Source organism: Urocitellus parryii, chromosome 2 (assembly GCF_045843805.1).
Source record: "Urocitellus parryii isolate mUroPar1 chromosome 2, mUroPar1.hap1, whole genome shotgun sequence".
Taxonomy (NCBI): Eukaryota; Metazoa; Chordata; class Mammalia; order Rodentia; family Sciuridae; genus Urocitellus; species Urocitellus parryii.
In genome coordinates, this window is record NC_135532.1 from 95,376,753 (window position 1) to 95,401,872 (window position 25,120).

General features: G+C 38.5%; 1 protein-coding gene across 1 annotated transcript in view; it reads left to right on the forward strand.

The window, feature by feature from the left end:
- Positions 1 to 25,120, forward strand: part of Col6a6 (collagen type VI alpha 6 chain) — a 110,003-nt gene that overhangs the window by 20,989 nt on the left and 63,894 nt on the right. Inside the window, exons 8-19 of the mRNA XM_026384010.2 lie at positions 26 to 369; positions 456 to 534; positions 4,367 to 4,521; positions 7,029 to 7,121; positions 8,936 to 8,989; positions 10,410 to 10,481; positions 10,572 to 10,598; positions 10,914 to 10,958; positions 11,051 to 11,104; positions 12,348 to 12,410; positions 19,505 to 19,570; positions 20,941 to 20,994. Of these exons, the coding sequence (XP_026239795.2) occupies positions 26 to 369; positions 456 to 534; positions 4,367 to 4,521; positions 7,029 to 7,121; positions 8,936 to 8,989; positions 10,410 to 10,481; positions 10,572 to 10,598; positions 10,914 to 10,958; positions 11,051 to 11,104; positions 12,348 to 12,410; positions 19,505 to 19,570; positions 20,941 to 20,994 (1,106 nt within the window). The remainder of the gene's footprint in view (positions 1 to 25; positions 370 to 455; positions 535 to 4,366; positions 4,522 to 7,028; positions 7,122 to 8,935; positions 8,990 to 10,409; positions 10,482 to 10,571; positions 10,599 to 10,913; positions 10,959 to 11,050; positions 11,105 to 12,347; positions 12,411 to 19,504; positions 19,571 to 20,940; positions 20,995 to 25,120) is intronic.

Genomic DNA, 25,120 nt, shown 5'->3' on the forward strand with positions numbered 1-25,120 from the left:
GACATGCTTTTCCCTTGAATCCTAGATTGTTTTGTGGATATTGTGGTTGGATTTGACATCTCAACTCAGCTGAAAGGGCAGACTTTTCTGGAAGGCCAGCCTTGGATGGAAACCTATCTTCAAGACCTCTTACGGGCCATCAGCTCCCTCAACGGGGTAAGCTGTGAGGTGGGCACAGAGACTCAGGTCAGTGTGGCTTTCCAAGTGACAAATGCCATGGAAAAACATTTCCCCAAGTTTGAGATCTACAGTGAAAACATCCTGAACAGCTTGAAGGGGGTGACAGTTAAAGGCCCGTCTCTTCTCAACGCAGACCTCTTGAGTTCCCTGTGGGACGCGTTCCAGAATAAGTCAGCGACTCGGGGAAAGGTAACCTGGCTTGATTTTATCTGTTGCTGTGTGACTGCAATGAACTTCTTTGACTCGTCTTTCTTTTCTTTTTGAACACATTCCAGGTGGCCCTTTTATTTTCAGATGGATTGGACGACGATGTTGAAAAACTTGAACAAAAATCAGATGAACTTAGAAAAGAAGGTACTGGACAGGTGTGGGGGGAAGTGGCACTTATTAACTTTACAATCTCAGAGCCCACCTCTTGCTCTTAAGTTTCCAGGCACTCAAATAACCCTGAACTTGGCAGTCTTTCTACTTTGTATGCACCCAACAGAACACATGGACCCTGAGAACATTTTGACATCTGCTTTCTTCCTCCTCTGTGTGTCGGAAACAGCTCTGAATACCACATCCAGTCCCTTGTCTTGTATCACGGAGTTTTTTCTTCTCAACCTTTCCTGGAGAAGGTTTCTTTTCCCTTTACCCTGCATTATCTAATATTTCTACATCTTTAGTGTCAACGAAAGCACATGGGATATTTCTCCTTGACCAAGGAATATGAGAGTTGGGTTATTTTCTTCTAGACGTGGCAAGCATTGCTGGACATGTTTATTCATGGTTTGGGGCTTTATAACCAGTTCCTTCCTTCAGTCCAAAGATGGACCAACCATGGCCTTGGTGAGGTAATAAAGCTCTGGCACCAGGTTTTTAGCTTTAAGAACCAATGGCCAGTCTTATTTATTGTCAGTTCTTATTACACTATGGATCAGCGGAGGCAAAAGGATCCAGGTGTTTTAGTTTGACTAAGAATGGAAACACTCTCCTGTAAGTGGGGGTTATTGTTGGTCCACCCTGGTCCCCTTTATTGGCAGGACCACCCATCTGCCAACTGCGGTTGAGTATATTGGCTACTAAAAAGTCACAGCTTACTCAGTCTCTGAAGAATCAGACGTGGCCAGAGGAAGCCACCTCACCTGGCAGATTGCTCTCCACCCCATCCCTGGGCAGCAGATATAGTAGGAAGATTGGAACCTTTGCCTCAAAGTGTGCAATTTGTGCTCCAGAGCTCCCTGGGATCAGGCTGATCTTAGACTCAAGCTGAAATACTATCTTGCTCACCTTCTTTTCCTGCCCTACCCTTATTCCTTATACCTTTTTCTTAGAGTTCTTCCTCAAAAAATTGTATGCATCGAGTTCTCATCTCAGGCTCTGCCTCCAGGGAAACTGACCCAAGATACCTGCCCCATAGGTTCACTAGTAGAGGCTGACTGGACTTCATCTTTTCTGTTTGGTTCTCTCCCCTCAATCTTCAATAAATTGCAAAGTTCTCTGAACTTACAGCTTTTATTTCACCCTTCCCAGAACACTCTTTATCAAGCCTTTGATCATGAACTTGGTAATTAGGATTTTAATTAAGATTGAGAACAAGAGCACTTAATTTGGGTGGGCACTTAGAAGCTATTGTTCTTTTTAATCATTAAAGCTTCCCTTCTGTGGGGAAAAGATGTATCTCTTTCAGACAGCATTGAAGTTTCTTCCAGGAGATGCCTTGGAAAATTCAGAATGCTAAGACCAATCCTTTCTTCCAACTCCCACTAGAAAAGTTGTAAATCAGTGTTAACTTTAGAAGTTAGATTTTTAAAATAATATTCTCAGAAATTTAGAATCTTTGAAAAATAGACCAAGGAATGAAGTTTCTAATGTTCTCCAAAAGATGTCAAATGGCTCTCAATATGGAAAAGAAGTATCTCTGCTCCCAGTATTTAAACATATATGAGGTTAGTTGATGGATCTTATGACCTAGAAGAGCCACCGTAATTTGAGGTCACTTATATACACATGTAAACTACACAAAATCATCATGTAACAAAAGGAGACAAGAAAAAAGTATCTTTGATAGCATATAGTTTCAAACTTATCTTTGTGGGCTGAAGTTGGAATCAGTTTTTAATTTTTTTTTAAATTGGATACCCTAGAATCTACTCAGTGATTCTTTATTCTCCAAAGTTTTGAAATCTCTTCTTTCTTAATTCCTTCTTAGGAATTGAAGACAACGTACTTAAGATACTATGACTCGCTTACTGGATGAGTCTAAAGGGAGCATGGCTGGAGTCTCCTATTCTGAGAAAAGCAGTTTTAAATAATAATTATATGCATATTTCCTGAAAGTTAACAATCCCATGTTTCTTGTAACTCTTAAATTTTTACCTTTCCTGGAACTTAATAAGAAAAATATGAGATGTGAGAAGACTCCCCCAGCCATTATAAATAGACCTAGAAGCATGCCTTCTCACTATTGCTAATCTCCAATCGGTGTGTACAGCTCTCCCTATCCCAGCCCACCTAACAACCTCTTTTCTTCTTCTTCTCCCATTTTATCCCCATTCTAGAAGGGTGACCAACTGTTCTGGTTTGCTTGGGACAAGCCAGCAACTTTGAGCTCTAAAGCTAGGCAAGTCTCAGGTACCCTGGGACGAATTGGTCATCCTATTTCTTGTCAATCTTTCCTTTGTTCCATTTACACCAGCCATTCCATTTTTCTCTTCTGGAACTCAAGATACTCCAATTTGCTACTGTTTATTGAGAATAGCAACTTAATTCCTTTCATTCTTCTCTTTGTCTTTGCCTCACTTTATTCAAAATTACATCATATAAATGTACATTAAAAGTCATCTTGACTCTCAGCCAAGTCCTTAAACAACCTACTCTGGTGTGTTGAACCCAAATCCTATCCAAATAATTTCTTACCCACCTGTACTAAAATGAGAAAACTATGCCAATGGGATTGGGTTTTCATCAAACTAAACTTACTCAGTTTTAGGATTGCCTTTTATTTCATTATCATATCCTTAGTGCATTTTTGTTAAAATGTCCTTTTGAGTGCAAGGCTTCACAATTAGGCCAAGTGAAGACCTAAAAATACCAATGTAACCAATCATTTTGTTTAGTTATAAAATAGGGGTATAATCATATCCAAGAACCCAGAGGATTCTCATGTAAACCAACTTCCAGGCATGTTGTGACTATTGACAAATGGTAGCATTATAGTGATTGTCAAGTCTATGTAATCTTCCTGTTTACAAAATAAGTCATTGACAAACCTATGTTAATGCTAAAAGTTTTCTTTAAAATATTCTTATTCATCAAATTCCAATCATAAACCACAGTTCCCAATGATTATATGCCATCCATTTATAGCTGGATGATATGTTCATTACTATGAGGTCATCTAAAGATTTAACCTGCATGTAAATGACTTGGGAATTTTATTAAAATACAAATTCTGACTCAGTAAATAGGGGATGCGAACTGAGAGTCCACATTTTTAAAAGGATCGGTTTCTCACTCAGTTATGTACTTGATTGAAAGACATTAGTCAGAGTGGGTACATAGCCCAAGAAAGCTCCTTGGTGAAAGAAATGTTACAGTTTCAAGAATCCTCCATTTAGTGGCAAAAATGTACAACTTTCACTTTCTTGAATTTCTCTGTACTTTAGCATGCTCTTTGTCTTTTTAAAAATTTTGTTCTAATTAGTTATATAGTAGAATGGATTTTGGCTCATTGTACACAAATGGAGCACAACTTCTCATTCCTCTGGCTGTACATGGTACAGAGTCACACCAGTAGTGTAATCATATGTGCATATAGGATAATAATATCCCTCTCATTCCACTGTCCTTCCCACTCCCATAGCCCCTCCCTTCCCCTCACTCCCCTCTGCCCAACCCATAGTCCCTTCATTCTTCCCTACCCACACCCCTCATTATGGATTAGTATGCTCTTTTTTTTTTTAACTCCTGTCCCACTTCAAATTATAAGGGTATGGAAGTTTCTATTATTATTTCCGCTTTCTCCAATTTAATAAGTTTATTGCAGTTGTGTTAGTTCTTAGATTTATATCATATGGTTAGGGTACATAGACAATAAAAATGAGTGTTCTTTTTGCAACTGTTTATTGAGAATAGCAATTTAAAAATACAAAAAGGTTAATCAATCTACCTCACATGGGCAATTGTAAACTGTGTTAAATAGGCCTGAATGCACTCATAACCGTGGCTCTGGATGGAGCTGCCTATTCAAGTGACCTGGCTGATCTCCTCTACATTGAATTTGGGAAAGGATTTGAATACAGGACACAGTTCACTATTGGCATGAGGGATCTTGGGAGTCGGCTGTCAAAGCAGCTGGTAAGTCATTCAGAAAAGACTGGACACTTTTAAATTTCAGTTATTTTGTACATACATTTAATATTTATGTGTATACATTTGAACTAATTCTGATCATTTGGGGAGTGGAGAGAGGCTTTCAGTATCAGTGATCAGCCTAAAAGTAAGGGGTATTTGAAAAAAATATAATTTAGTAGAGATAGGTCAAAACATGCTTAAATAATAAGTTTGGCAAAAAAAAAAAAAGGAAAAAAGAGAGGAAGGGAGAGGGAGAGAGAGAGAGGGAGAGAGAAAAGAAAAAAGAGAAGAAAACAAATATTTAAATAGCACTGGCAATCCTGCCCAAATTACAGTCCATGAGCGTGAGTGCCAAAGAGAATTTGAGATACAAACATGATTCTGCTGTTCCCCCTCTTCCCCCCACCAGTCAATTTCACATTCCTTGCAGATCTAAACATCCAGCTCACCTTGCTGTGTATGATTCTAATGTTGAAGATATGTTTTTCTCAGCAACGTGGCTTGTAAGTGAGAGCAAATTCCATATAGAGCTCAACCCGAGCAAGCAATCTGCTCTAATGCAGGAGAAACAATGTCAATGAACACCATATGATCTATTTTATGAGCAAGTGAAAGATTTTCACAGTTTGTCTTCAGCCTTGAGATTCTCACTGTATGTTCTATTTTTAGACTATGATGCCTATAAATGATACATCTTAATGCCATTTCTTTCAGAAACATGCAAAGTTTTGAACTTGAGTGGTGGAACATTACCAAGCTTTGTAACACTACTTTTTTGCTGATGTATGGCTAATAATTTGTAATTTGTTTATATTTTGTAAGATCTTTAACACCTTCCAGAAATGCTAGTTCCTGCTTTTTACACCATAGAATTTGTATACAAATAGATGTTTAAACACAGTTTTTTTCAGTGTAGTAATTACATAAAAGTAATTACAAAAACTATTATGGAAGTTTTGTTGTAATTCTTATCCTATATGTATTTTTTTGTGTCTTATACTCTTTGAGGTCTGTATTGCTAATTCATAGAGGAAGTTATTCTTCAAAACAAGCTTATAAGTTTTTAGATATCACATAAATGAAACAATGTATAAGAAAAAATTATAGAAATAGATCAATTTTAATCCTCATAGTGCTAGGTTCAATGCTGGATGTGACTGACCCAAAGAAAATTAGAATATCTAATATGAAACCATAGAATTCATTTTGTTGTCATTGTTTGGTTTTACATATTTCAATTTCAAGTTTTATTGCTTTTTCTGAAATTTTCAAGGAAAGTTTTATAATGTCATAAAAGGAATATTATATAATATAAAGCATTCAAAGGGGAAAAATCCTAAATGGTTATAACAAAAGTTGTATGTTTTTCATTGGCACTAGAAATTTAATGAGAAACTTTGCAATTCAAAGATTAATTTTACACCTCTAAAGGGAAGCATAGCATTTGTTACCAACAGAATTTTCCTAAAAATAAATCTGGTGGGTTAATTTTTAAAATGAAGAACAGTATGTCAGTTATTCAGGAAATAACTAAGTCCAGGACGAAATTCGTTCACATTTTTAAATACATAATACGATTTTTTTTTACCACCATGTCAAGAGGATTATTCTCCTCATGCCCACACCCTCTGTATAGCAAGTGCTTCCAAAATTTTGGCATGTGTTTTTGAAATGCTCTCAAAAGTGTTTTGGAAATGTTTACCACTGGACGCCGTTCCAAGCCGTGTTACAGCAGGTACTATCTAAAAATCCTCTGGCAGAGGTATTTCACAAAATGGGGAAAGGAGAAAATAGCATGTATCCATTTTTATTGCACAAAGTACTTGGGGCAGAATTATATCGACAACACCATAGTCAATGCTATGGTAGGGTGGGATGTGAAAGGGAAGCCACTCTAAAATATTAATACACAGTGAGTTGACCATGGTTAGAGTGCTACCATTTTCAAAAACACAAAAATACTTGTTGAGTTGATTTGGGATTTCTCAGATAGTGGAGAATGCAGATCACAACAAAAAAAGATGGGGGCAAAAGAATCCTGGATATCCTCCCTAGAGCACAGTCATTTTAACAGTGAACAGATTTCTGAAACTGCTATAGAAATCTGGGTTGTGGCTCAGTGGTAGAGCGATCGCCTAGCACATGCGAGGCCCTGAGTTCAATCCTCAGCACCATGTAAAAATAAATAAAATAAAGGCATTGGGTCCAATTACGACTAAAAATCAAATATATTTTAAAAAAAAATTTTAAAAAGAAATCTGGGTCATACTGTTGAGCATAAATCTGTGTGTGTGTGTGTGTGTGTGTGTGTGTGTGTGTGTGTGAGATAACTATGTTAAAAAATGTTTATGTAGTGCTGAGGATGGAACCCAGTGCCTCATACGTTCTAGGCAAGTGCTCTACCACTGAGCTATGACCCCACACCTCGTGTGTGCTTTGGTGTGTGGGTGTGTGCATGATATTTGGGAAGCGATACCATCAAATATAACATATTTCTCTCGTGTCCCAAGGTCAATGTTGCCGAAAGGACTTGCTGCTGTTTGTTCTGCAAGTGCATCGGAGGGGATGGCACAACAGGAGATCCCGGTCCACCAGGGAAAAAGGTGGTTTTTCGTTCAGCTTCATGGTTCACTTTATTTGAATTGTGGTATGTCTTGTGGACGTGGGTTTAGATGACAAGAAGGGGTGATTTTGACTTCCAGATAGGACCTCTGTGGTAACCATTTATTACACTCTTTTTTTTTATGACCATGTTAAATAGTAGTCAATTTTCCTTGACATGCTAAATTAGATCTTTAAAGTTCTTATAGAACTCTCAGGAGAAATGACTGTCAAGATCTTGCTTACCCAGTGGTCAAGCAGAGGTGTCAAGGATACAAGACACTGATCCCTCAATGTTGAATAACGAAAACCTCCTCAATACCAGTTGTTCGTTTCAGTTTCCATTTTTAATGATGGCAGAGTCCTATAAATCTAGTTGATATTTTGTCAGCTGAAACTCAAGCTGGATCAGGCCACTCTGCCATAGCAGATGTTAAGATGTTGATGTTTCACAGACACACACACACAAACACAGGCCAGTATTTTTTAAGCAGCTAACAACATTAATTCATATATTTCCTAGCCAAAAATATGTCTATGTATCCTTATGTTAAAATATTATTTTGGACTTTTAAGAAATCTTCAAATATGTAAAAACACACTGTGGGATATGTTTAATAATGATTTCAATACGAATTGTTTACATATGTGTTTGATTTCTGAATAATTTATGGATAGCGCCAGAACTCCCAAATCACCAAATCTGTGTCTATAAAGAAAGTTTTTGGACTAATTATTTCCTGAATGCTTCAACTTCATATAAAGAGAATGGTAGGGTAAAAACAAACAAAAACAGAGCTCAGAAAGAATAGGAAAAAAATGTGTGTGGTCTATTTTTTTATGCATAGCATAAATCCTAAAATGTTTTTAATGAAAAGAGGATATTTGAAGTCTGTCAAGGGCAAATATGGTCATGTTTGTTTGAATGTCTGGAAGAAAACATCCGGCACTATATATAATCCTAGAGAGTTGCAGACAAGATAGGAACACATGCACACACCCATACTTGAGTACTGGAAACTTGTCTCAGAATTCCATCTCTTTTTAAAATATTTTTTCTTGTTTTTATTGGTTCTTTTTAGTTATGCCTAACAGTAGAATCCATTTTGACATAATTATAGAAGCATGGAATATAACTTGTTCTAATTCAGTCCCCAGTACCTCTATTTCCCCTCACCTCCCCACTTCTCTCTGCTCTGCAGATCTTACTTTCTTTTACCCATAGTTTTGTTTTTTTAATTGATTTCTTGTGGATGGACATGATGGTGAGATTCACTGTGGTATATTCACGTATGTGCATAGGAAAGTTAGGTCAGATTCATTCCACTGTCTTTCCTTGTCTCATCCCTCTCCCTTCCCTTCATTCCCCTATGTTACTCCACTGAACATCTATCCCTAACCCCTATTGTGAATGAGCTTCCAGACATCAAGAAAACATTTGACCTTTGGTTTTTAAGGGAGTGGCTTATTTGACTTAGCATGATAGTCTCCAGATCCATTTAATTGCCAGTAAATATCATAAAGTCATTCTTCTTTATGGCTGGGTAATACTCCATTGTGTGTGTGTATATATATATATATATATATATATATATATATATATATATCTCACGTTTTCTTTATCCGTTCATATGTTGCACAGTTCCATCTCTTTTTGTGTGTGTAAATACAGTCCGGGTTTGGGAGGGTGGATTTATTTTTACAAACTCTTACTACTCTACTTGAAGTAAAACTGTACAGTTGAAGAAGTTTGCTTGGTGACCTCTGGGTTGGGGTTGATGAAATGCTAATGTTCTTTTCCTTTTCTTGTTTCCAGGGACCCTCGGGTATTAAAGGCAGTGAAGGCTACTTGGGGGAGGAGGGCATTGCTGTAAGTTAAGGCTTTTACTCAGCTTTATTTATTCTTAAAAACATAACTACAGTATGAAATGTCTTGTGTCATTTCACAGGAAGGCAAGAAAAGTCAGGTTCTAAGAATTCATGTGCAAAATCAGGTCCTCCCTAATGTTCATTGTGCTTAGCTTCTTGTGCTTTGTTAAGCTGCTGTCTCCTGTTTGATCCAGGTTGCACAATGAACTCAATGCAGAATTATCTTCTTCATTAGGCAAATCAAATCAGTGCTTCTTTACCCTTTCTGGTCCATTTTGCCAAGATAAACCAACTTACCACATTGTTTATCAAAGACCTCATCCTTCTTCCTTCCTTTTTTCCTTTCTTTCTTCCTTCTATCCATTCATCCACAATCCATTCACTTAACTATAAGCATCTTACCATTCACTACATGGATATTTATCAATGACTCACTCACTAATACACTCATTCATTCATTTATTCATTGAGTACATATTAAGTATCTTATATGCCAGGCATAGTGCTAGGCCCTAGAAATGAGAAAATAAAAGGAAAACATACGGCTCCTACCTTAGGGAACTAGCAGACTACGCATAGGACAAATGAGCCAATGGCTCCAGTTGTTATACACAAGGACTATTTTAGAGGTACAAAGAGGCACAGAGGAGGGTCGAAGAACAAGAACCCAAGAGCCGCCAGTACATCTTTGGTGGGAGTTGGAGCTTGAAAGGAAAAAAAAAACTGCAAAAAGGGGGTAAGACTTGGGCAGATGTTGGAAAGATGAGTAGGAATTTCTCTAGGCGAAGTTTGTGGGGAAGAACATTCTACAGAGAGAACAATATGTTCAAGGGCATACAAAAATTTGCATGGCACATGGTCAACATGGCTGGAACCCAGGACATTGCAGGAGGGGGGTAAAGTTATTGGGAGTCTGGAAATACCCTACACACGTTTTGGAGGGTGTCTCCCATTGACAGTGATTGAATCAAGTTAAGCACAGGAGTAAAAATGATGGGGATGATCGGAAAGATGATCAGAAATGATTGCATGCTCAGGCAATGTTTCCGGTGAAAATAAGGTAGGCTAAAACGTCTTCCAGTTGTGGGTGCAAAACAAGGAGCTGATTATCTTAGCTTGACACAGAATGAATAGATAGGCTAAGAAGATTGAAAAGATATGATTTGGTGACCAGCTGCAGAGAGAGAAGCCAAACACAGGCAACATGAAGGTAGGATCCAAAGAAAAGCAAAGGACTGTCATCAGAATAGCCCTGATTTACTTCCAATCTTTGTTTTTAATAAGCACGGATTATTCTGGAGGGTAAACCATGAACAGTCACACGCATATTTTTGCAACAACAACAAAAATCTTGCGGAGTGTCCAAGAAAGAACCCAGATTCCAGTAGGAGAAGCTCATCTGGATACGTGCTCTTTTTCAGGGAGAAAGAGGAGCCCCTGGACCAGTGGGAGAGCAAGGTACTAAGGGATGCTACGGCACCAAAGGTCCTAAGGTAGGAGTCGCATGAGGCGTCATGCTGTCTTCTCAACACTCAGCAGTTCCCTTTTGCAAACTAACTTCTGCCATTCTTTTCTATTTTCAGGGAAGCAGAGGACTAAATGGACAGGAGGTATGGCCCAGGCCCATTCATTTATCTATTATCTGGAAATATTTTTTTTTACATTATTGCTGACCAGTAGATCATACCACTGAAGTTTCTGTTGACCTTCTTTTTCTAGCATTAGCAATCTCATTTTGCTTATTTCTTTTATTGTATGCTTTGTATATTATTTGTTGACAGTTTCTCTTAAAGTAATATTCTATATTGCACAGTCTAACCAATGGGTTGTGTGCAAAGTTTAAAATTAGACTGTTTGGGTTTGCTGTCTGACTTCTTTCCACGTAGATGTGATGCACTGTGGTCTAATCACACCTGTCTTTTCAGGGAGAAGTTGGGGAAAGTGGAATTGATGGGCTAAATGGAGAACAGGTAGAGCCTTTTCCTTCCACCACACAGACCCCTTCTGAGCTATTTCCCATTAAGAAAATGGGAACTTGAGCTTTTCCTTCTTTGTCTTTTAGGGGGACAGTGGTCTTCCTGGAAGAAAAGGAGAAAAGGGTGATGAGGGATCCCAGGTAGGGATTCAATAAGGGAAAACCCAAAACTGTCCTTGAAGTTAAAGGTGATTAATGGAGTAAAATGGCGACTCCAGGTGTATCAGTCAGCTACCGTCCCAAACTGATTTGTGACCACCACTCATGAGACCCCCAATCACGCACAACATTAAACCTTATTTTTTCTGCATCCACGGGATCGGCTGAGCTAGGGTGGGCGAGGCTGACCTTGGCTTGCATGATTGAAGGTTGTCCACATGCATTGTTCTATGTGTCTCCTGTGCTCCTTGGACCTACAGCTCACCCGGCCATGTTGGCCATGAGCTTTTCATGGCCAGGGCAGAAGCCAACACCCCAGACCTCTCAGGGCCTTGCTTGGAACTTTGTCAGCAACACTCCTCTTTCTGTTGACCATCTCCAGTCATTCTGTTGATTCCCTCCAGTGGGAAGGGAATCCTGCCCACTGCAGCTGCAATCATTTCAGAGCTGCATGGAAAAAGACACAGGGACAAGGAGGAGTGAAGTATTGGGGCCACCGAGGCAGCTCCCACAAAAAAGCAGAATGAGGGTGGTCACAAGGGGTCTGTGGGGCGGCCAGTCAGCGCATGGCGTCATGCCAACCATTTTCATCTAGAACATCGGTACCAACCATGCTTCTATCATTTGCTTTGTCTATGAGTGGGAACCATTGAGTCAGAAATTTACTTTCTAGCTGATACAACCACCTCAGACAAATTGCATGATCTTTCTGAATCTCAGTTGCCTTATTTAAAAAAATAACAATTAACTGGGTGTGATGGCACACAGCTTTAATCTCAAGGACTCAGGAGCCTGAGGCAGGAGGATTGCAAGTTCAAGGCCAGCCTCTACAATTTAGAGAGACCTTGTCTCAAAAAAAGAAAGAAAGAAAGAGCTGAGTTTGGAGTGCTGTGATAAAGTTCCCCTGGGCTAAATTATCAGTCCAAAGAGAGAATAAATAATATTTAGCTCATAGAATACTCATAACAACTAAAAGGATGACAGAAGTATCTGGAACACAGAGCTCACCACTGTGACAAATAATCAAGTTCACTACTAAGTTATTTATGCCCCAGAACTTTTTTGGGGGGGAGGGCGTGATCTTTTTTTCAAATTTAGAAATAACCTGAGCAGAAAAATAGTGAATTATTCGCAGCAGGAAGAAGATTAGCTCTTTGTTTATATTCTTATTGATTTCATTAAAAATTTCTCATCTTGTCCTTATTCTGACTTGTATCCACTTTAGGGAAGCCCAGGAAAGAGAGGCGCTTCTGGTGACCGTGGACCAAAGGGCCTTCGAGGAGATCCGGTAAGACCTGTGCTGTGTGGGCTTGTGGACTGTTTTAGGACGGGTCCCACAGGCCTTTATGATAAGGAGAGATGTTTCCTTTCTATGATGCAATAGCAATCCTGAGTTTCAAATACCAACAATCGTAATTATAGAATTTTAAAAGCAGATAACAGTGCTAGGTCTTTTTCATATTCTTGTGTGGCAGAGAGATGAAGGGATCCCAGTGCATTCCATTATCTTCCTTTTGAATGCCTGAAAATATGGACAGAAACAAACCCATTTCTCTCTCTCCTTCTGTTCTCCAAGACTCTTTCTCAATTGAGAATAGGAACCTCATTTCCAGGAATCCAAGGCAAATCTGGCAAAACTTTTGACACTAAGTTTAGAGATCCACAGAGCCAGCTCAGCATGTTTATTATATAAGTTTTAACATCAAAAGGGTTATTGTGAGAAAATTTCTTCAAAACAAGCAGAACTAAGGTCACCGGTATAAGCAGCCCAATTATAATTATCAGCTTGCAGCTCTACTTTTCTACCCCCAGGAAGTTGGTGTCTGAACTTCAAGGTCAAAAACTGGTAGTCCTGTAGCTGGCTCAGAACCTCCTTTTGAACAGGGCATCGCCATAGCAACTGGGCAGTCTCCATGGACATCTTCACACCGAGGGTTTTCGGAAGAAGCACCACTTCTGTTATAGGATAGCTCAAGGACCAAAATTCAGTCACCATTCCCAAGAAAAAAGGTGCCTGTTCTCGAAGGGACACAATCCAGTAGAGAAAGCATGACCCACACACACACAGACACACACTGATGCAGATTGGTGTCCTGCATTGAACATCATCAGTACTATAGAACTTTCATTGCCTGCTTAAGCACATCTCTAAAACCTCAAGGGACTCAGACTTAGGTTTATTTTTAAATATCTGCTCAACTTTCTGTTGAATTGTCACGTACTTCAGAAAAATGTCCACCTATAAATGCTTGATGAATGTGAAGACGCCTAGTTACCTCCTAGGTAAGGAAAGGAAACATACCAGCATCCCAGAGGCCCCCCTCAGGCCTGCTCCAGTCACCACCCACCCTTCCTAGATCATGACCCTCCTAGCCCCATACATTAGCTTTACCTGTTCTGGAACTTTATATAAACAGGATCACTTGGCGTCTACTCTTCCGTTTCTGGCTTCTTTTGCTCTACTTTATGCTTGTGAGTTTCCTTCATGTTGCATCTAACATTAGTTCATTCACCCTTTTTTGTATAGTGCTCCATTGTGAGAATATGATTTATTTGTGTATTCTATCATTGATAGATAGTTGGGCTGTTTCCAGTTGTTGCTATTATAGAGTGTGTTGCAGTAGATGCTATTGTACAGGTTTTTGGAGTACGCTTTTGTACGCTTTCTATTGACTATCTACTTTAGGAGCAGAATTTCTGGATAATAACACGGATGCCTATATTCAGTCTAAATCTTTATAATCAGTTTTCAAAATTGTTCACCCTGATTCACACTCCTACTAGCAATGTATGAGAGGTGTGCTACACACCCAAAATGGCTACAATTTATAAAACGTGGTACTACCAACTGCTGATAGAATGGGGTCAACTGGGAATTTTATGTGACTTTTTCTTTAACGTGTCCTCCTCAAGTATATAATGCCTTGCTCACAGGAATAATTTGGTGAAATATACATACTGATAAATGTTAATGTTAGGTGCACTTTAAAGATGAGTTTACTTATAAAGCAGAGGAATTTGCACTTGATGACAACATTGTTCACTGAATGACATCTTCTGATAATGGTCTGGTGACCCAAGAGTTTTGCAGACACAACTGCAAAGTATCTAATTTAGAACAGGAAAATATCCACAAATAAGGGTAATAAGAAACAGTAGTCTAAACAGATGGACAATTCAATTATCTATATATAATGATCAGAAATTCATTTGAGATATTGATACACACTTTCCATAGACTTTGATTAGAATTTCCCTTTGTCTATTTTTTTTTAATTTCTTACATACATGACAATAGAGGAATGCATTACAATCATAATTATCCATTCAAAGCACAATTTTTCCTAACTCTGTATATAAAGTATGTTCACGCCAAATTATGCCATTATACATGAGCTTTCTTCTTATTATTATTATTTGCATTACAATTCTTAATAAACCTTTATTCCTTATCATATAATGTTTTTTAATTAATTTTTTTAATTTATATATGACAGCAAAATGCATTATAATTATTATTACATATATAGAATACAATTTTTCATATCTCTGGTTGTATACAAAGTATATTCACACCAATTTGTGTCTTCATACATGTACTTTGGATAATAATAATCATCACATTCCACCATTATATTTAACCACATGCCCTCTCCCTTCCCCTCCCACCTCTCTGCCCTATCGAGAGTTTGTCTATTCCTCCCATGCTCCTTCTCCCTACCCCACTATGAACCAGCCTCCTTATATCAGAGAAAACATTTGGATTTGGTTTTTGGGGATTGGCTAACCTCACTTAGTATTATCTTCTCTAACTCCATCCATTTACCTGCAAGTGCCATAATTTTATTGCTGAGTAATATTCCATTGTGTACATATGCCACATTTTTTAATCCATTCATCTGTTGAAGGGCATCTAGTTTGGTTCCACAGTTTAGCTGCTGTGAATTGTGCTGCTGTAAACATTGATATGGCTGTGTCCCTGTAGTATGCTGTTTATAAGTCCTTTGGGTGTAGACCAAGGAGAAGGATATCTGGGTCAAATGGTGGTTGCATTCCCAGTTTTCCAAAGAATCCCCATACTGCTTTCCATATTGGCTGCACCAATTTGCAATCCCACCAGCAGTGTATGAGTGTTCATCCCCTTCATATAATGTTTTAAAAAGAAACTGGATAATGTAAAATAATTCATTTTATTTTTTAAAAAACATTCTCTTACTTCAAAATGACTGTAAACTCAACCCATCAGAGTTTCTGTGACGTGCTGTTAGTCAACAGTACTAAGTTCAGATGGCTTTTCAAAACAGAACAATTCTTCCCACCCACTTGGAATATGCATCTCAAATTTAAAACAACTCTCTGTGCTTTTTTTTTTGTTGTTATTCTACTTAGTTGTACATGAATGCATTTCAATTCATAGTACACAAATGGAGCACAACATTTCAATTCTGTGGTTATACACGGTGTAGAGACACAGCATTCGTGCAGTCATACAAGTACCTTGGGTCATACATTTACCTGCAACTGCCATAATTTTATTCTTTTAATGCTGAGTAATATTCCATAATGTGTGTACACCACAGTTTCTTTAACCATTCATCTATTGATGGGCATCTAGGTTGGTTCCACAGTCTAGCTATTGTGAATTGAGCTGCTATAAACATTGATGTGGCTGCGTCACTATAGTATGCTGTTTTTGAGTCCTTTGGGTATAAACTGAGGAGTGAGATAGCTGGATCAAATGGTGGTTTCCACCATGCCGCCAGCACAATGGTTTCATTAATGAGGTTCTTGGCATAAAAGTTAGCTAGCAGAGATCGAAATAAAACACACAGACTCAGTTACCTTATTTCTATTGCCAGGTCCGAGATGGCTCCCCTCTCTGGTTCCCACTTATAACCGCCCAGCAGGGCAGCAAGGATTACTCAGGGCTAGCAGGAGAGAGACAGGGAGCACGCCAGGGAGTAGCCTTTTATTGGGGAACAAGAAATTCAGGGGAGAATTCCATCCAATGAAGGTTGGGGGGGGCGCATTCCAAGGTCAGGGTCAGTGATTGGGCCCCCGGGGTCAGTGGTCAGTCACACCCCCACACGGACGGGTTCTCTCATCAGGAGAGGACCGGGAAAGTTCTGACACAGCCAGAACGCCTCAGACCCAAACTGGGAGTCGCCCAGTCACGTGTGAGAATGGCTCCCCACAGGTGGTTCCATTCCAGTTTTCCAAGGATTCTCCATACCGCTTTCCATATTGGTTGCACCAATTTGCAGTCCCACCAGCGATGTATGAGTGTGCCTTTTCCCCACATCCTTGTCAACACTTATTGTTGTTTGTATTCTTGATAACTGCCATTCTAACTGGGTTGAGATGAAATCTTAGAGTAGTTTTGATTGGCATTTCTCTAATACTAAAGATGTTGAACACTTTTTCATATATTTGTTGATCGCATGTATATCTTCTTTTGAGAAGTGTCTGTTCAGTTCCTTATCCCATTGACTTATTGGGTTATTTGTTTGTTGGTATTAAGTTCTTTGAGTTCTTTATATATCCTGAGATCAGTGCTCTATCTGATGTACATGTGGTTAAAATTTTCTCCCATACTGTAGGCTCTCTCTTCACCTCAAGGAAACTGAAGAAGCTTTTCAGTTTGAGTTCATCACATTTATTGATGCTTAATTTTATTCCTTGCACTTTAGGAGTCTTGTTAAGGAAGTCAGGGCCTAATCTGACATGATGAAGATTTGGACCTACTTTTTCTTCTATTAGGAGCAGGGTCTCTGGTCTAATTCCTTGGTCCTTGATCCATTTTGAGTTGAGTTTTGTGCATGGTGAGAGAAAGAGGTTTAATTTCATTTTGCTACACATGGATTTCCAGTTCTCCCAACACCATTTGTTGAAGAGGCTATCCTTTCTCCAATGTATGTTTTTGGTGTCTTTGTCTAGTATGAGATAACTGTTTTTATGTGGGTTGGTCTCTGTGTCTTCTATTCTGTACTATTATCAACATGTCTATTTTAGTGATAATGCCATGTTGTTTTTGTTACTGTTGTTCTGTAGTATAGTTTAAGGTCTGGTATTATGATGTCTCCTGCTTCACTTTTCATGCTAAGGATTGCTTTGGCTATTCTAGGTCTCTTATTTTTCCAAATGAACTTCATGATTGCTTTTGTAGTTCTATGAAGAATGTCATTGGAATTTTAATAGGAATTGCATTAAATTTGTATAACAATTTGGGTAGTATGGTCATTTTGACAATATTAATTATGCCTATCTGAGAGCATGGGAGATCTTTCCATCTTCTAAGGTCTTCTTCAATTTCCTTCTTTAATGTTCAGTAGTTTTCATTGTAGAGGTCTTTCACCTCTTTTGTTAGATTGATTCCCAAGTATTTGGATGCCCTCTTTCACCACTTCTATTCAACATAGTCCTTGACATTCTATCTAGAGCAACTGGACAAACAAAAGAAATTAAAGGGATACACATAGGAAAAGAAGAATCAAACGATCACTATTTTATTTAGAAGATCCAAAAAAATTCCACCAGAAAACTTCTAGAACTAATACATAAGTGATGAATCCACTGTAAGAGAAATCAGGAAAACTACTCCATTCAAAATAGCCTCAAAAAATATAAAATACTTGGGAATCAATCTCTGTGCTTTTTTATACATGTGGTTTTAGTGGGTTGCTATTTCAGGAAGAATTCAGGAGAACAAAATCAAGACAGAAAAAATAGAACACACATATGATCAGATTATTCACAGGAATGCATGCAAATGACACATCTTCCTGAAAACCTGAGCTTATGCAGATTGAATTTGTGATCAGAGGAAAGCTCATTTGGCTGATTGGAGTTTCCCATTTTGACAGGAAAATTTTTTTTAAATTTCCAGTAATGCTGGGGGTGGGGGAACTGAGCTAAATCTTTTACCTGATCTACAGAGTCTAGTAAGTCTAGAATTCTAATCATTTGACAATATTCTTAGAAGCCCATGTTTAATCATAAGTTTCTGTTAAATGGTATTTTTTGTCCATTTGCATAGATCATGAAAAGACTAAATTTATTCATGTTCACATCAGCCAAACTATTTATCTCTATGTAATTGAGGTTGTTTGTTCTATTAAATATACTAGTGTGTAATTCTTTTCTGTCATTTCAATCAAATCCTGTAGAATTGAACTACAATAAGGGGCTTGTGTGTCCAGTGGAACAAAATTCTGAACTTTTCCTTCCTTTTTTCTCACTCACTATATTTGTTAAAATACAATTTTCCACCTTTATCTTTTAGGTATATCTGCTTAGAGAATTTAAGAGTCAAATACTTAAACCTAAAGGGGGGAAATTAAAATGTAGAAAATAATCTTTGGTTTTGGTAGGTAACTGAAATAAATATTTTCTTATGTACATTTTAGTTATATTGGTTATATAAAATAAACTCCAGATTCATCATTTTCACCCTATTAGCCTACAGGCTCTGTAAGTATAAAAACTATTTACAAAGTATCTGGAGCAATGACATGTCCCTGTTGGTGATGGCAAATTACTTATTGATTGATGAAGGTAATCTGGGATGCTATCAGCTGAACATCCCGGCAGCTGGCACTCAGCAAGACTGGATAATTGTTGTCCCCTTTCAATTTATAAGAGCATCGACTGAATTGATTGGCTCAATTGACTGTCTCAGCATCACGGAACTCTGTCTGTGGTCCTTAAATCCAAGTTAGAAAGCCTTCAGTTTGCCTGCTAAGGATAACATCCCATAATGTGTGCCTACCCAAGTTCCTACTTGAATGTTTGCATGAGCATTGAAAAAAAACCCTCAAGATTCCAGAATTTCCTGGAAACCAAAAAAGTAGGGCTAAGCATGTGGGGATAGTATGTGGGGGGCAGCCGGGCATCCAGGAAGAAAAAGGAGAGGAGTGGCAGGTATAGACTTCAGCATCCAACAGTCTGCTTACATTATTATGGTGGAACCCATCAGGAGCAGTTGCCTTCTCTCCAGGGAAGAGGAGAGCAAAGTCTATCGATTCTCAAGTATAAATTTACACCACAAGAAAAAGGAAATATGAAGAGAAGGAGTAGCAAGAAGGGGAACCCAGGATAAGAGTTGACTTCCACCTGAGTCATGTCACCCTTCCTTGCCGGGGCTGTGCCTTCTGTGGTGAGCTCTTAATTTCCACCCACACACTCACCTTAGGTTTCCATTCTCTTTCTGCTAAAACCAAAGAAAACACATGGAAGCCATTTGTCATTGCAACCTCTCTGCTTTCAAATGGATTGGGCTTCTCATGTCAACTTTTTGAGGGATGCCAAAATGTGTTGTAGAGAAGTTACATTCTTAAGAAGAAATAATTCAAAAACCTATGAATTTTTCTTTTTTTTTTTCAGGGAATTCCTGGATTTGACATTTACATAGAAGGACCCAAGGGCTTGAAAGGAGAACGTGGAAGACAAGTAATTATGTGGGCATTTGAAAGGAAACTTATAAAATGATGATGGGACAACAGTGAGACTCAAGGTCAAGTAATAGAATATGAAATGCCTGATAAAGAATTTGAAATCAGATTGAATATACTTGGTGCAGGAAAACCATTGTTAGGAACGGTAATGTCTTTTACTCCTGCTCATCAGCTTCCCTGGGATTGGAAGAACATTCTCTTCTAAATCTGATGTGATTGCTTCACCAAGCTGTATCCTTGAGGTCTTTAATCATGAATACAAACATCTAACTGTAACTTAAAATGTAGGGTTAGCTGATTTCAAGAACAATGACAGCAATAAAACTGTGCAAGCGAAAGAGCTTTAGGCCTTCCCAGAATTCAGAGGACACATCCTCTAAAGATTTGATTTAAAAAAAAAAAAAAAAAACAAGACCTGGTAGATTTATGTGGCCCATACACCCAAGGCAAATCTCTTGGGATTGATCTCATGAAATCTCACTGTTTGTTCTGTCATAACCTGTTTTTCAAGATTTTCTTCTTAAATAATGATCTGAAAAATGTCCCTGATACCTTTTTTTTTTTTTTTTTTTTTTGTACTGGGGATTGAGCCTGGGGCACTTCACCACTGAGCGACATCCCTTTTTTGAGGCAGGGTCTTGCGATGTTGCTAAGGCTGGTCTCAAACTTGTGATTCTCCTGCCTTAGCCCCCAGGTTGCTAGGATTATAGACATGCACCATTCCTCTTGATAAGCAAGTTCCCTTGATAACTTCAGCTAGGGAAGAAGTCTGATAGGCAGAACTTTTTGATTTGGAGACGACCTACTTTTTGGAAGTTCTATTCCTTACTAACTTTGTGACTTTGGACCACTTTCTGTAAACCTCAATTTTTTCATCTGCAGAATAGTTTGAATAGCCTACTTTTGTATCTTCTAGGCTTGTAAATTATACTGTAGTTTTGTGTCTTGGGAAGACTTGTGAGTATCATTAGGTTTTATTCAGGTTTGTAGCTTTGTGTTAAGCTACAAAGGTGAGCCAAAGAAGAAATCCAAACCAGTTGCAGATGTCCCTGGTACATAGCATGCTTCATCGTGCTGATGGTGGGAGTAGCTTGATTTGAATACTCTGATGTGTATCCAGATACAAGTTAGACAGTGGTGATGAACAGGTGAAGCCTTGTCATCAGTGTTTTGTCCTGCTGGTCCTTGTCACCCACATGGAGATGTGATGTATGACCACTGGAACTTAACGCCACATTCCAAAGGGAGGTAGCTTTCTCGCTGGTTCGAACACATCTGTTCTCCCTCGAGTACAAGCTGATGTTAAGCAGGAACTGTGTCAGCGCTGAGCAATTGCCTTCACATGTTTATCTGTTCTTTTAACAGGGTAGAAGAGGCTGGCCAGGACCCCCTGGAACACCAGGCTCCAGAAGAAAGACAGTAAGTGTCCTAGACAAGGAGACCCCTGGCTCCAGAGCTTACATTGTCATTGAAGGTTACGGACAATTCTGTCTCAGGTGCTTTTAGTCATGACTATGGCTGATTGTGGGGATGGGGGGAAGGGTTGCACTGAGTCTCACTATCTTGGGGGCCTGAATTAGGATATTGCTCAGAATAAGACTGGTGAAGGACTTGGGAAAGCCTCTTAAACTGGAGAGGAAAGTATGGATGCAGGAGAAATTGCCATCAGGAGAGACTACCCAAGGGGGGGGAGCCTCCAACTAGTGGGGGTCAACATTTGGTCTACTTCAAGGCTAACTGTGATTGCAAGGGATGTCTTTTCAAAGTCCAAAGGCCATTCCTTTTCCAAATTTTATAACTATATAGTGAGTCTGGAAAAAATGGAAGAAAAGCAGCCCTGGTTTAGGTATATCTCTGAGAGTTAGTTTAGTTCTTATGGAACCCTTTGTGGGTATCTTTTTTTTTTCATTGTTTTATTTTGTTGGGTTTTTTTTAAATGAATACTTAAAAAATTTTTTCTGTGCTTGACTACTTAGAAAAGCACAGAGATTATAAAAGAAAGTCTTTATCCAATAAGCAATCATTTAAATGAAATTTACATGGACACCTGCATCAGTCTAAATTAAACCTATTTTATCTCATTTTTCAACATTTTCTTTTCATTCTTTGGTTATCCAATCTCTCCAAGTTCACTCACCTCCCCTTCTCCCCCCCCCAAAAAAAAAATGTTTTAAAATTGAGCACAAAGAAAAAGTAGTTGAGGATGTTGCATTTATTACACATTTTACTTTCTGAGCAGAAGTGGTTCATAGAGCTAGCTATTAGACTCCATCAAAAAGAAATATATCTTTGTGTCTTGAAGCCTACCCATCTTCTTTGCAAGGGAGAGGAAATGGAAGGTAGAACTGAGATTACATTTAAAATGGGCAGAATTGGATTGCTGGGAAAGCACTTCAGTAACGCTGTTTTAATGCGTATAAAGAAATGCATTTGCTATTCATTTCACTTTCTAAAAGGGTGTAGGCTGCTTACATACTCCTGGAAAATATTTTCAATTTAAAGACTATCATCCAGGAAATCCTGGCATGTGAGAGTGTGCATTTATTGTTTTATAGCCTCTAGAGACTAATGCAGTGTCGCCAAGTCGTATTGAAACCACAACTGCTAAGAAATACGGCCCCTCATTGAGTTGCAGATTCAGCCAGGTTCACAGGAGTTAGAAGCAGGAATTCCAGTTCAAAAAACAGCAAAGCAATGGTGTTTTTTAACATGATTGCTCTTCTGTGCAACTCACCCCAAAGAAATTCAAATTAAAGAAACAAACAGGACCACAGCTTCGGACCACAAAGGATGGCAAATACCAGCCAACTACTTTAAAATCTGTATCCTAATGAGGAAGGATTTGGAGAGTTAACACACATCTACTTACATCTGATAAGCTGGGATCAGATTTCTCTAAAAGTAACTGGCACTGTGAGGAAAGCACTGGTGAACAAAACCCAGAGGCACTGTGGTTTGAGAGGAACACAATTAGCAGAAACACAATTAGCAGAGGAAGAAGGATAAGGATGAGAAAGTGAAAAAGAGCCCATCTGTATTATCTACAAATCCAGCCAAGGCCCACGGAGGCTACAAACAATGAGGTCAGAGGAAACAGTGCCTATCACAGCACAGAGAGACCAGGACTTTAGGGGCTTCCTGTGAGTTCCATGAATCTCTTCAATGCCAAAAGCTGGGAGGAAGATGTAGCTCTAAGGTAAAATAAATAAATAAATAAGGTTTTGATAAGAAAGTGTTTGAGACAGCAGCGAATCTATATCAAAGCTACTGGCTCAATCTCATCTACACACCTCCCCGTAAATTCTGCAGTCAACAGGTGCTCCTATTCAAAGATGGCTAAAGGTCAGCAATACTGCTAATTCTTTTATGAATTAATCAGATCATTACTCATCAGCAGCTGCATAGGAGAGAAGAAAAATCATTAGCAACAGGTAAATAAACCCTGATTAGAAGAGGGATGATTCAAGGAAAAAGTACAACTCTGGCAAATAGTTCTTCAAAGTCTCAAAGAAATGAAAACAACATTATTACTTTAAAAAAATTTTCAAAGAATTGACAAGACAATAGGAAGGGAGAGAAGCAAACTGGTCATGCTCAGGGGCTGTGGAAGGACAAAATGGAGCCCCCTACAATATAGTAGGAAGGTGACCGCTTGATTTGTCATTCCATTTTCGTTTTTTCCTTGTATTCAAGTGAAATGCAATATTTTAATTAAATTTAAATGTAATATTTTAATTTAAAATAGCATGAAGAGTGTGATTCCCTCTTAAATGCAAAGTACCACTATTTAGAATTTATGCGTGGAGAATTTGTGATGATTTTAAAAGGCTTATTCTGTGTACTTTCTCTATTTAAATATCTAAAAATCAGCATATATCATTTTTATAGTATCAAAAAATACTTTTATTTTTTTCATTAGGAGAACTTTCATTGGATACCATTTCCTTTTTCCTTTTTCTTTCTTTTCTTTTTTGTGTTCTTTTTTATTTGTTCTAAAAAGATATACAATGACAGTAGAGGGCATTTTGACATACTATATATACATAGAGTATAATTTAGTCTAATTAGGATCCTATTATTATGGTTGTACATGATGTAGAGTTTCACTGGTCATATTCATATATGAACATAGGAAAATTATGTTGATTGATTCCACTGTCTTTCCTAATCCTATCCCCTATCCCTTCCTTTCATTCTCCTTTGTCTGATTCACTGAACTTCTATTGATTTAAATAGATATTTCTGCCAGGCACAGTGGCACACCCCTATAATCCCAGCAACTCAGGAGGCTGAGGCAGGAGATTCACAAGTTCAAGGCTAGCCTCAGCAATTTAGCAAGATCCTAAGCAACTGTAGTGAGACTCTGTCTCAAAATTAAAAGTAAAAACTTAAAAAGGGTTTGGAGGTGTGGCTTAGTGGTAAAATGCCTGTGGGTTCAATACCCAGTATAAATCAATCAAAAATTTAATTAATAAATAAACATTTCCTTTTGGTAAAAATTGTCTTTTTATTTTCCATATTTCTATTGGTACATTGTAAGTTGTACATAAAGGAAGGATTTGTTATTACATACTTATACATGTACACAAAATAACAATATAATTTGCCCAATATCATTCCCCAGTATTTCTCTTTTCCCTCTTAGCTCCTTTCTTCTACTCTTCTGATCTCCCTTTGATTTTTCATTATTATTTTAGGAAGCAGAAAGATCTATACCATTCACTGCAAAACTGTGAAATATAACCAGGCCAGGGATATAGCTCAGTAATATAATGCTTTCTGAGCACACACAAGGCCCTGGGTTCAATCCCCAGCACTACAAACAAAATTATTTTAAATGTAGGTTGATAATGAGCATTCAGGACTTCACAGTGCACTAAGATCCTGCTGATCTAGTAAGTGATTGGAGGATGGCCAATAGCAGGATGTGGCATGAAGGGCCACCATTGAACTGATTTGACATTTATCCATTTAACAAACATTTATTTAGCATCTACAATGCACCAGCACTCTGCTAACTACCAGAGATATAAAGTCAAATAGGAGGTGATCTTCGCTCTCAAGGAACTCAGAACCACGTTGAAGAGCCTGATTTCTCAGCCCCAGTCCTATTGGCTTTTGTTGAAACACCCCTCATGTTGGGCTCTGTTGGAGGTTAATGTCACCACTGACCTCTACTCACTATGTGCCAGTATTACCTCTGACTTGTGACAACAAAAGTTTCTCCTGACTTTACTAAATCCTTCCTGGGGAAGGGAGCTAAGCACCCCCCATTCAGTTGAGAACTCTTGGTGTTGAGGGAGTCTACTTAATTGTTACCATAGGTGCCACAGTCTGGCTGGGCACAATTCACGAGCCACTTGTCAAGCAGAAACGAACTTTATTTTTAGAACACACGCACCACAGGAGCTCTTCAGGAATTCCCTCAGAGCCCAACTGCCACCACCTGCTTCCCGAGCCTCTCAACCCCCACTCCTCCTGCTCTTGAGGCCGATTGGCTGGGTCGCATGGGTGGAGCCAAAAGAGTCCCCCAATGAGCAGCTCC